This window comes from Amphiura filiformis, chromosome 11, assembly GCF_039555335.1.
Source record: "Amphiura filiformis chromosome 11, Afil_fr2py, whole genome shotgun sequence".
Taxonomy (NCBI): Eukaryota; Metazoa; Echinodermata; class Ophiuroidea; order Amphilepidida; family Amphiuridae; genus Amphiura; species Amphiura filiformis.
Genome location: NC_092638.1, coordinates 59636027 through 59649273, shown reverse-complemented (window position 1 = coordinate 59649273; position 13247 = coordinate 59636027). Strand labels below are relative to the sequence as shown.

Sequence of the window (13247 nt, the reverse complement as noted above, 5' to 3'; positions counted from 1 at the left end):
GATTTTAGAACCTTCGGATTATAGAGCAGTCCCCCAGAAAAAAACCCATCTGATTGATGCTGCTATAGAATTCAAACACTGACATGGCTATGTATTTGCATTGTACATGTTGTAGGTGATACCTGCTGTGATTCCTCATCATAATTATAATCGTCAGCCACAACGTGAAGTAGTGTTACCCACGCCACAATATGTACAAGAAGGGATGTCACAGAGGGACGTACATGATTTGGAAAGAGCCATGACCAAGATGTATCCATCAAGTCGGGAGGCATTCTACACATACAATAGAGTGAAATGGAGCCTAAATTTAAGGAAAGAGGTACAGTAGGAGAAATGAAAGGGATGCTTTTCAAAACTGCTTAAACCTTCATTTGGGGTTGGTTTTAATAAACCCCATGGACATAATTCTAATTGCCTTTCTTACAGTTACCCCTAATTTGTTAATTGCGTGATTTAATCATCTGAGTAACCAATCAAAATAAAGCTTTTAGATATCTCAGTAGTTTTAAGCTTAATCCCCTTCAGCCCAACTGACAATTCTTACCATATCTCTGATTGGCTTAATATATGATATAGTCTTTTTTGTAACCAATTGAAATAGTTCTTAGAAGCGTAAAAATCAGCCAGTAGTGTTGATGGGGTTCAATTAAAGCCACAACCATGAAAGTATCTGAATCTGAAAAATCTGAAGAGACGTCTCAACACAAAGGATCAAAGGTAACCAAGAAGTTAACCAGTGTGAGCAAGTGAAGTTGTTAAGTCCATGTTCTCATGTTGGCTGATGTAACTCATTAGGCCTCCTTGAACATGTTAAAATAGTTTGTTTGGATGTGTGCAATGTGGGTAGACTGTTGCAGTTGTTTATGGTATTTTGAAAGACTTAATTGTTGTTATAGTTGGTTCTGCCACCAAGTTTGTTAGAGGTTTGGTTTAGTCTGTAAGAGCTGCTTGATCAACTATGAAATTGTCATGTAAAATTGAAAACATAATGCTAGAAGTAGACCATCCACCTTTAAAAGTAGATTGATTTGTTTGTTTGTAGGTGTTTACTCCAGGAGAGAAGCTAGACAACCCATCAGCTCAACATCTAGTGTTTTGTCAAATAGTCAAGGATACATTTAGTAATAGCTGTATAAGAATGAGAAAGGAAGAAAAAAGACAGATGCAACAGATGATGTGTAAGTTAATGAACATACTACCCATCAAACTTCATGCTTAGTGTTGTTATATTTAATTCTCTGAAACAGGTGTATATGCTGGGCATCATGTCAGTGTGTGTACATACTTCATAGATGCTCTGACGTTAGTGACTATGTAGCATGTAGTCAGTTGAAAAGATTAGGGTGTACCATCCCATCAGATGCTGCTGCCTGGATACTCACAATCTGAATTCTGATATGATGTGCATCATGGCAGCACTCATGAAGGAAGTGAAATGATTCTGTTTTCCACTATGGCAGTAGTGCTCTGTTAATATAAATGACACATGAATGCACTTTACAAATTGAAATTGAATTGTTTTTGTAAGTTCTACCATTTTATTTTTCAATTTTGTGCTTTACAGATGACTTGAATATCACCGATGGAATCCACACCAATCTAAGTAATATTCCTATCAACAGCAGAAGACAAGTTATTGAGGCGGCAAGAAGACTACCTCTGTACTTTGCCAGATTCTTCCCAGTCAGTGTAAGTACAATGGTCTATTCCAGTTGTTAGGTTACCTGAGGTGACTCTATTTGAAATTCACACACCCTGTGTCAGAGATTAAGGACATGTCTTCCATAGGGGGTTTATGGATTTCAACAGGAATAGCCCAATCCTAAACCTGACAATGAGAGAGAGATGATTCTCAGTACAAATGACTATACTATACCATTCATCAGCTATATTAATGACCCCCTTTTTCTTGGCCAATTTTGGTAGCCCAAATTTGTATTCTACGCTGACGAAGTGACGTAATAAATCAGATTAACTGCCATAGCAATAGGTGAAAACAATTTTGAATATATTGCACTGCACAAGAAGCAGGTTGCACTAATATCACATGTATATGTCTACAATCATAGATTGAAAACAATACCAGTCTTTTCAAAGATACTAATCTTACAGGTGCAAGTGATCAGCATGATATGGTTCAATGCAGAGGTCCCAGAAATACCAGTGCAGCGTGGTATGTTCAAAAATTGTTTTCACCTATTGTTATGTTAGTTAATCCGATTATTACATAACTTTGCCAGCGTATTGTGAGCAAATAATTTGTTTGGAATAATTTGCTTATTAGACCTATAGTGTATGCCCATCTATTGATTGTATCATCCTCTTTTTATGGCATGGTTCAAAAGATATGCACAAAAAAGTTTATTTCAAAACTATCAGTTGATTAGGACATTGAATTTGCATTATTGCATGTATTAAAATGCCCCATATGCAACTGTTTTATAATTTCTGGTTCATGGACAGCCTAAAAATACAAATTAGATGGTGTCTTCATCTAATGACTGAAGAAAGGTTATAAATATTATGTAGTCCTATGTTTCTGATGGTAAACAAATATCAACTTTTTTGGAGTAAGTGTGGAGTGGGTAATGCAGTGAATTACAAAATATCCCTTTAAAAGTGGTAACCTTCTAAAGTTGAATCAAGGTCTCTGGAGGTCCCAGGTTCAGATCCTATTCTAGGATGTTTTTTTTTTTATTCATTGGCCAACATACAGAAATGAGTTATTTTCATTAAAGTATTGACAACTAGAACCAAGTAATCCTAAGCCAAATAAAATTATTGTTGCAATATTATCTCTCCCTCTTGCGCTATTTGTCATCCAGGGTGGACGTAAGAACCCTCATGTTGAAATGATTGGAGTATCACACCAAGGTATTTTGCTTATCAGAAGAGAAATGGATCCACAACGCGACCAACTGCACATCATAGAAGCATTCCTGTAAGTCACCATAATGCTTCCAATGGGCTATTCCACTTAAATCCACACTACCCCTGTGGAAGATTTTGGAAATATCTTCCACAGGGGGATTATGAATTTCAAATGGAATGCACACATTAGGCAGCTCTATTTGAAACTCACCTTCCTTCAGTGGAAGATTCATGTTGAATCTTTCTCAGAGGGTATATGAAATCCAAGCTGCCTAATGTGATCATTCCATTTTAGGAGGCTTTCCAAATTCTTATATCTGACTGATTGTATCTCATTTAATTTTGATGAAATACAGAGCGAGTGGAGAATTGTTTACACATTTGTAATTTTTTTTTAAATTCAAATTACTTGTGATCTTTCATGAGAAAACATCATGATTATGTGTGAAGAAAAGCAATTGTTGTAGGATTGGAATGTAGAAGTTTTTGCAAAACATTTCAATTTGCTGAATTACAATGGGTATTTATCATCACTTGGACGGTCTCAAAATGTAGTTCTACTTGTGTGATGTCTATGAGAACCCCTTTCATATATATTATGCTTATGAACATGTACACTTTATAGATAAATTTCCTACACATTAGGTAAAAGCATACAAGAAAGGGCAAAAAAATAGGAGTGTACTGTAATTGCATTTGTGCTGGTTTTGGTAGCAAAAAGGTGGATCCATGCATATAGGGTCAATAGGATAAGTTATTTTTTTCAAAGCATTTTATAAGCAAACAATTCAAAATGTCCCCCATTCATTTAAATAATGTTCTCTGCCAGTGAAAGTGACAATTTAAATTAAATTTACTTCTCCCTATTGTCCTACTCACTATTGGTTTGTTTATTTGTTTTGTCATTCAGTTTCTCTGAGATAACAGAAGTGAAGGTGACAACAACTGGAGTGCTGCGCATCTTCCTTGCTGGCGATACAGTTATACCCCTCTATACTGTCAGGGTAAGTGATTACCAGGGACAAGTTCCGCGCCATATTTTTTCCTATGGGCAGGGATACATGATTTGCACTGAAAAAAAGTTCTGTGCAATCTCCGCGCAATTTGGTATTTTTGATAACACACAGGAGACATGTTCATAAATGTATTGACATCATAGAATTGGATTGAAGGAGGCTGACTCCATGAATCCCCATGTTCTACTGTATTATAATGATCACATAATTTGTATGAACACCAAAATGAACTCCAAAATAGTGTACCATTGGCATTTGGCCACAAAAGCTGCAATTTAATCATAATTAGCAGTGAACGCAAGGAAGATGCACTAGCAGTTGAAATTTGCCCATCAGCACTTTGCAAAATAACTGCACTTCTGTGAGTGACATGCAAATATAGCAGAATCGATTTCTATGGCTACATTCTATATATTTCAATGCAGCTATTTTTATCACTTATTTTGCAAAAATATTTTCATTATTTGGTATATGATTGTAAACAAGCCAATTTTACCCTTGAGAACTAATTCATTTTTTACAGCTTTTCTGATTTGTATATTACACGATATATTAATGTAAGTGAACAATTAAAATGCAGCTTCTAAAATAATTCAATCCTGTTCAACCCAACCATGCCACTGTTCTTACCATGCTGCTGATTGGCTCAATGAAGCATAATAGTCTTCTTGTAGCCAATCAGCAGTGATTACTCATGGGGTTAACTCAGTTGCCACTGTGTCAAAATGGTCCATTTGGATGTGACACTTTAAAGATGCCAAAAATGGGATTTTTTTGCAGTAGTATAAAGATAATAACTTGAAAGTAATGTATTTATGGCTTTTTATATCAAAAGCACCCCAGCCTGTCTGTCTGTGTGTTTGTCTGTGTGTCTTGTCCAATCTGTCTGTCTGTGTGTCTGTCATACTCACCTCTACATGTTCTCTGGTCATTATCTACTTCATATCTAGCTTCATGTACAGTTATATGCCCAGCTCCCTCTTGTCCTGTTTACCAGTCTGTCTGGGTGTCAGTCTGTGTGTCTCAGGGTCTGTATGTCTGTTCATTTGTTAGTTTACATCTACTTCTCTCTCTTCCCAAGATGAAATTTATGTTCTATCTGTTAATTCAACTTCATATATATTTTCTTACACAATCAGGCTGCCCAGATCAAGAGTATGATAGAAGCCTACATTATAGACCTACAAAGGGATTCAGAGCATGTGAGAGCCCTCCAAGACTATGTCACCAACGAGGCAACATTGTTAAGCTTCCACAAAGATGATATCATCAAAGTCAGTGTGAAACAACAAGTTATAGACTCGGGTAGGTGGCATGATGTTACATATTGTGTAGTGTTTAGTTGGTCTTAACCCTGGAATTATGGAAACTTTTGGGCCTCATAACTGCTTATTGTTGGTCTAAAGTATATAAAAGTATATATATTTAGAAAAGGCAAGCCTTTGACGAATCCATCTAATCCATTACATCAAAGTTTGGAAAAATGGTCAGTTTTAGAGAAAATCCCCCCAAAGCAATTTTTTGACCCAAATTGTTTTTAGATAACATAACAAAAATAATCTTCAGAAACGTTCTTTTTAGGTGATATTTCTCAAAGTTGGTCATCACTAAAGAAATAATAAACAAAATGTTTCCATTTCATTGCAAAATTGTATAAATGCCTTGATATTTGGGGTTGTAACCTCCATGTAACTCTATACAGGCCTTGTCAGAAGTCCACAGATGTTGTTGTGGAACCATCATCAGGTCCCAGGTTCAAGCCCCGGCCGTGCCCAAGGACTGTATGTGCATTTGGTTTATCCCGATTCCATGCTCGCTCTCGCAGGTTTCCCCCGGTATCTCCAGTTTCCTCCTGCTTTCAAAAAATCGGTGATTAGTTGTTTGGTTATCAAAAACTTCCTTCACCCAATAGATGTTACAATCTAAGTGTGGATGGGTCTGCGCCAGGTTCGGCTGCAACTGGCCTGGATGATGCAATCTGATTGTGATGGTTCACCATGGCAGCGAAATTACAGTGCTTTGAATCCTTCAAGATCTGGAAAAAGGCGCTATACAAATCCGAAATTTATTATTTTATTTATTATTTATCAGAATACTTTGACCCATTGACTTCTGGTCTGATGACAACGATATCAGTAGACATCTGTAGCTTAAAGACAAAATATACACATTGGGCTATTCCATTTAAAATCCACACTACCCCTGTGGAAGATTTTAGAAATATCTTCCTCGGGAGGAGTATGAATTTTGAATGGAATGAACACATTAACAGCTCCAATTGAAACACACCCTCCCTCTGTGGAAGATTCAGGTTGAATCTTTCTCAGAGGGTGTATGAAATTCGAACGGAGCTGCCTCATGTGTTCATTCCATTTGAAATTCATACACGTCCTGTGGACGATATTTCCAAAATCTTCCACAGGGGTAGTGAGGATTTTAAATGGAATACACAGACCCATATTACTTTTCATTTGGATATTTATCTTTGCAGATTGGCTGTATGGCATGTTGGATGGCAAAGCAGGACACTTCCCAAGGGAACTGGTGGAGCCTCTTGCAGGACCGGAAGTAACTAAACGCTACTGGGTATGTTGTCTTCCTGAGCTACAAAGGTTGTTTTGACAAAAACTTTGTTTGACGAAGTTAATTTTTGTAATGTGTACGCTCGCTTCATTCAACGAAGGAAAGAGATCATGTGACAAGTGACCCTCGCTAGCTTAGATCAAAGTTCATATATATATATGCATCACTCTATCTCTCATCGTATATTTTCAATATTTTTATTGGATTTTACCCATTTAGAAATTGTTTTATTCAGTTTAATTAAGTTTGAAAAACAACTCATTATAGCCATGTCCAAAGCTACATGGTGTAAGACGTGGACAGAAGATGAATGAGTTTATGAACAAGACATACAAGCGATGGTAAACAGTACAGCTCGAAATAAAGCTGTATATCACTGTATAATAAGCTTTGTTCCATCTTCATTAATTTCCATGAAATGTCTTCATTGGATATTCGTTCCGTAATATGCATATTAGTTAATCAAGATTTAATAATCTTTGTCAAAGCAAGAAATTTTCTGATGTAAACGGGGGGTCAAAGTTAATCTCCATCAGCGTTGTCCCCTGTATGTAGTAAAAATATGCACAATTAGTCCTAATTTGGATAAAGTCTTAAAAAAGGATGTATGCTTGAAGAAACACAGGTACATGTGTAAATTACTGAACTCAAGGATATGCTGATAGTTAATTATGTAAAAATGACATTAAAATCTTCCATTTTGAAAACAAACGACATACATTTTGAATTACTAAATTGTAGGGCAAACGAGAAGTACCTGTACACCAGGCTGCTGTACATCAATATGTTGAAGATGATCAAGATCAACAAGTCATTCATGATGTGATTTTGGTAAGTTTTCAAACACCAATTTTGTATTGATAATGATCATTGTGCGCGGTTGTTTGAAACGATCATTTATTAATGTTTCCAACAAAACATTACATAATTTTCAATTCTAGACCTTTACAATACCTAGCTATTAACAGCTATCACACTAATATTCACACATATTTTACAAGCTATTTTTAACTTAGATTTTCTTTTCTTTATCAAATTTTTCATCTTTTTCTGCCTTTTTGTGGTAATTATTGTAATTCTATAAACTGTATATTTGTGTGCAAATTGAGAGTGCCATTTACATATATTTTACATTGAATTTAGCCCAATAATATGAGTTATTCCTTTTATTTCATTTCATTTCATGATACAAAGTAGTTTGAAAATTTCCTTGCTATATGTTACTGATTTTTATGACGTTTTAATGCCAATATACAAGTGTCAGTCACTTGTAAAGATGCAAACAAGATTTAAGATAAACAGTGCCATCAGTGTTCAACTTTGCTTAAAAATAAATACAGTTCTACATTCCATCAAACATCTGTGATGCAGCAAGTGACATCATCATCTTCATCCCCCCTCATCATCATCATCATCATCATTGTTATCATTGTTATTGTCATCATCATCATCATTGTTACTATGATAACATCACCATTGTCATCATTATTTATCATCATCATCATCATCATCATCATCATCATCATCATCATCATCATCATCATCATCATCATCTTTATCACCAGTCATTGTTACCACCACCACTGTTGCAATCATCATTGTTATTCATTAGCATTATCAGTATCATCATCATTGTTAAAAGTTTTGTTTAAATCAAACATATCAAATATTTTTCATCATACCAATATTTGTTTAAAATCATGATTATTATCAAAATATTGCTAAAAATTGTTTATAAGCAAAAAGTTCAATAGTTTTTACTTCAAACCACAACCATTCTGAAAGAAATGAACTATATAATTACCTCCACATTTTCTTGTATCCTTTGTAGGAGAGGCCTGCTGTACCAATCCCTCAGGAAGTAGTACCAGTAGTACCTGTACCTGTTCTGCAGGTGTCAGACGAAGAACTTGAGAAGTTCTCAATGCTAGAATTTGCTATGAAGAACTTTAGACCATATCACCATAAGTAAGTACTCTTTTTGCTAAATTTTATCACTGAGTCAAACCTCCCCTCCACTTCTAATTGATCATCTTTTCAGGATGACTTTTATGAATAACACTGATCATGCACGAGAGACCTGAGTGGTGGTTTGGTCATGTGATGGTAATCAGCAAGGAATTTGTCTGACGGTGGGGTCCCAGGTGTGCGATATTTGTCTCTCGTTTACTGCTGTCACATGCTCGGGAACCCACTGCGAACCACCAGTCAGATCTCTACTCATTCTGAGGAAGACATGGTGAACAGGTTGCAACAGTACTGAATAAAATTGTTGTGAGTTCAGAATTTTGATTTACATTTTTGTTTTCTATTATTGGATGACTGAAAACATTCATAATTATTCACTCATATTGTGATTGTTTTTAGATATGTGAAACAGCACAAGGATGGAGGCTCCATAAGTGGCTCTGTCAAATTCCTGGGCTCATCAAAACCAAAGAGAGGTAAGTCTGTGGTGATCTCAATCAATCAATCAATCAATCAATCAATCTGAGCAGATAAATCATTTTTACCATATAAGGGGCTGGTCAGATATTTTCATATTATGTTTTGTATCTCAAACTGGAAATTCCAGAAAACCAGGTTTTTATCCTTATAATATTATTGACATCCTAAAATGTTTTGAAGACATTTTTTCACATTTTAAAAACTGTTTTGTTTATTAAGCTCAGAGATGTAACTTTTCAGGAAATTTGCTGATTTCAAGAAATTTTAAAGAAAGTTTACCAATTTTTCTTACTGTGCAAAAGGATAGGGGAAAGTGTATTTTAAGGATTTTTCTGTGTTTTTCAGGAAATTGTGACAACACTAAGTTACATCTCTGTAAGCTATTAGGCCTATACATGTTTGTCTTACAGAAAATGGTAGGACAAGCAAATTTCTAGCTAATTCTGCTTCTTTCATTCCAGGTAAATCCAAGAAGAGAACAGAGAGTAGTGTACGTATGACCAAAGAGGAGTTTGCAGTGTTGGTTGAATACAGTGTGTCTCCCATACAAGTGTCACTGATTGAAGTACCTACTAGTTTCTTTAATAAGTTGGCATTGCAATGCTTCATTGGTAAGTGTGGTTTAGTGAAAGAGTTTAGACTGGGAGATTGTGGATTCCGCCATGTTTATGTATTATTTGGCCATGCTTTCATCCAACTTTGATTTTAAATAGTGTGCTAACTGCTGCATGCTTAAGCTTTTTAACATTTAAATTTTAAAGACATAGTTAAGTGTTCAGTTTTAGGCCTTCACAGAAAAATGCCTGAGGTATGTTATGTTGGACACATGTCAGACAGGAGTCCATGTTGACATCGTCTAATCTCTTCAATGGCAAAAATCTGCGCACACATTTTTCTATTCATCTCAATGATATTGCAATGTGTATAAATTATTTATAAATGGTAGAATAGTTTCTCCTAATATTTTTAACAGTAGACTTTGACTTTAAAGCAGTTGTACCATCTTAGATCTTTAAATTTTTTAAAGTGTAAGAAACCTTTAAACCTGATTTGAAAGGGGGTTACCTTCAAGATGTCATTCCTGTAACACATCAGGCCACAGAATTTTACCAACCTAGCAGAACTTGATTTTTGTTTTGAAATGCTTCAGCTTGTGCTCAAGTTCAGCTTCTACTTTGGTTGTGTTGGTATGTCAATCAGTTAAGTCCACAATCCATCAATATTATTTGATTATTTTTGTTATCGTTCTGCTTCTACTTTCGTTGTGTCAGTATGGCAATCGGTAAAGTCCGCAATCCAACTATATTGTTTAATAATTTTTGTTATCGTTCTCAGCTTTGATGCAGATCATGGGTGATTATCCATTGCGAGTCAAACCTGGCATGAGCAGGGATGATAGCATCTATGACTGTGTACTGACCATTGTGAAAGCTTGTACTGAACATCCAGGATTGATAGATGAAATCTACTGCCATGTCATCAAGCAGATTACCAACAATAGAAGCTCAAAAGAGTAAGATATATTTTTATGATACTAAACTTGCTGGCAGAGAAGAATGGCACTTTTGAGAGCGTACATAGTGCCATACTTCTCTGGAAGCTTATGTCACTTTCAGGGCTAGCTTTGTGCAAGCTAAATTTCCCACAGTTCATAGTATGTTTTTATATACAAAAAGGACACAATTGCCCTCCAAATACCAGAATTTCCCTCCAAACACCAAAATTCATGGGAAGGAACTTCCCAAATTCCCTAATCTTTTAAGCCATGGTCACTTTCAAGTCCACTGTAGCTAATCTGACCCTCCAAACACCAACATTTCATGGGAAGGAACTTCCCAAATTCCCTAATCTTTTAAGCCATGGTCACTTTCAAGTCCACTGTAGCTAATCTGACTCTCCAAACACCAACATTTCATGGGAAGGAACTTCCCAAATTCCCTAATCTTTTAAGCCATGGTCACTTTCAAGTCCACTGTAGCTAATCTGACCCTCCAAACACCAACATTTCACTTCCCAAATTCCCTAATCTTTTAGCCATGGTCACTTTCAAGTCCACTGTAGCAAATCTGATAGCAAATTGTGCTGGGCATGCTAGCAACTTCTGATTGATATATTGGCTAGTAGGTTTCCAATAGAGCTACCTGATGCAATGCAAATTATGTCACCAAGATGCTTTGCTCGTAGCGACTGCTATAAGTATGATAACAACATAACAGATGAAGCCTGGAGATTTTCAGGTCAGGTCTAAGAGACATTTTCAAAAATACTCTTCTTCAGTGGAAAGAAGATTTTACACCTGTATGTCCCCACCCAAGTTTGTGCAAGTGTAGTCCATAAGAAGCCTGACCCTATGTGAAAATGATAATGCATGTCCTTGACCCACACTTCCACTTCAACATGTTGGTCAATTTAAGCCAAATGCATCTCAAATGCTTATAGAAGCCAGTTTGTAAAGTGTCAGCAATAAATGGACCATTTGGTCACTCTGAAATAATGTACATTTAGCACTTTCAACACGGCACATGCACTTATGCACCTTCACAAGTGCCCCCGTCACAATTCCAAAGGAGCTTCACCCACCTTCCATTTTGAACATTAGTGGTCAATTTAAGCTAAATGTGTCTCAGCTGCTTATAGAAGGCAGTTTTGAAAGTGTCACCAATAAATGGACCATTATGGTCACTTAAATAATGTGGATTCGACACTTCCATCATAGCACATGCAGTAAAGCATATTGACAAGTACCCCCCCCCCCCCATCACAATTGGAGTTTCACCCTATATCATAATGCTAATGCACGTGTTTAACCAGCACTTCTATTTAAACATTAGTGGTCAATTTAAGCTGAATGTGTCTCAGCTGCTTCCCAGCAAACACAAAACGTTTTCGACATCATTCGCAAAAGGTTATAAAAGGTTGTCAGAAAACGTTTAAATGTCGGGTTATATAACATTAAAAATAATTTTTGGATAATCTACTGCTCAGCAAACAAAAAATGTTTTAAAGAAAACGTTAAAATGTCGGGTTATATAAAGAGTATAAAACGTTTTAATAACATTCCAAAAACATTTTTGAAAACTTGATACAAAACATTCTAAACAGAATGTTATTTTGGGGTTGAAAAAATATTTTGCGAATAATGTTTGCCTAAAATATTTGCAATAACGTTTTAAAAACGTTATCATGACCTTTATATAACCCGACATTTAAATGTTATTAAAACGTTTTGAAAAAAACATTTTAAGAACATTTCTGTGTTTGCTGAGTGCAAATATTTTAACATAATGTTATTTAAGTGTTGACAAAATATTTGGCAAAAAATGTTTGCAAAAATAGTTTACAATAATTTTGTTGAAAACATTTTTAAAATATTGTTGTAGTGTGTTTTCATACAAAACGTTTTAAAACGTTTTCATGACCTTTATATAACCCGACATTTTAATGTTATTAAAACGTTTTATGTAAACCAAAAGCCAAAATATAACTTATTAAAAACGTTTTTAAAACGTTTTTGTGTTTGCTGGGTTACAGAAGGCAGTTTTGAAAGTGTCACCAATAAATGAACCATTTTGGACACTGTGAAATAATGTGGATTCAACACTTAAATCATAGCACATGCACATATGCACCTTGACAAGTGCCTCCTTCAGAATTCACAAGGAGCTTCACCCTATGTCATAGTACTAATGCATGTGCATTCCCCACACTTCCATTTGAACACAGTCAATTCAAGTCAAATGTGTCTCAGACGCTGATACATGAAAGCCAGTTTGAAAGGTGTCGCCAATAAATGAACCATTTTGTCACTGTGAAATAGTTTCACTAGTAAATTTTTTGTATGCATATGTTTAAAAATATCTTTTGCCAACATTTAAATAACAGTGTGTTACAGTGTTTGGTGGCAACTTTTAAAAGCATTTTTTAAATGTTAGTAAAGCACTTGATAACAATTTAAACGTTTTCTGACAACCTTTGTGCACCCTTCTGAAAATGCTAAGAAAATATTTTGCATGCATGCAGATTAATGGTGATCTCAAATATGTGTAGTAGATTTTTTGCTTAGTTTTTGAATGCTACAATGTTATAAACTTTTTCTCATGCCATTTGAAGAGTCATCAGGATTGAAACAACAAAAAAGGAAAAGAAGTACATTATATTTACAGAAATTTACACAGTTATACTTGATTCATTTTACCTTGACAGTCGCAGGGGTCCTTTCGAACATTCCAATGAGTCAAATAGGGCCCAAACTTATGCTAGTATGAACACGATAATACGATTGAATTTTCATACAGGTAAAAATACGGCCAATTCAGAGAGAAAATC

General features: G+C 35.4%; 1 protein-coding gene across 1 annotated transcript in view; it reads left to right on the top strand.

The window, feature by feature from the left end:
- The window catches only part of LOC140163821 (unconventional myosin-XV-like), a 74109-nt gene that overhangs the window by 49175 nt on the left and 11687 nt on the right, over positions 1–13247 (top strand). The window contains exons 31-42 of the mRNA XM_072187137.1: positions 116–322; positions 1046–1181; positions 1568–1692; positions 2829–2944; positions 3785–3878; positions 5030–5195; positions 6382–6476; positions 7215–7304; positions 8305–8441; positions 8841–8917; positions 9383–9532; positions 10257–10434. Coding sequence (XP_072043238.1) covers positions 116–322; positions 1046–1181; positions 1568–1692; positions 2829–2944; positions 3785–3878; positions 5030–5195; positions 6382–6476; positions 7215–7304; positions 8305–8441; positions 8841–8917; positions 9383–9532; positions 10257–10434 — 1571 coding nt within the window. The remainder of the gene's footprint in view (positions 1–115; positions 323–1045; positions 1182–1567; positions 1693–2828; positions 2945–3784; positions 3879–5029; positions 5196–6381; positions 6477–7214; positions 7305–8304; positions 8442–8840; positions 8918–9382; positions 9533–10256; positions 10435–13247) is intronic.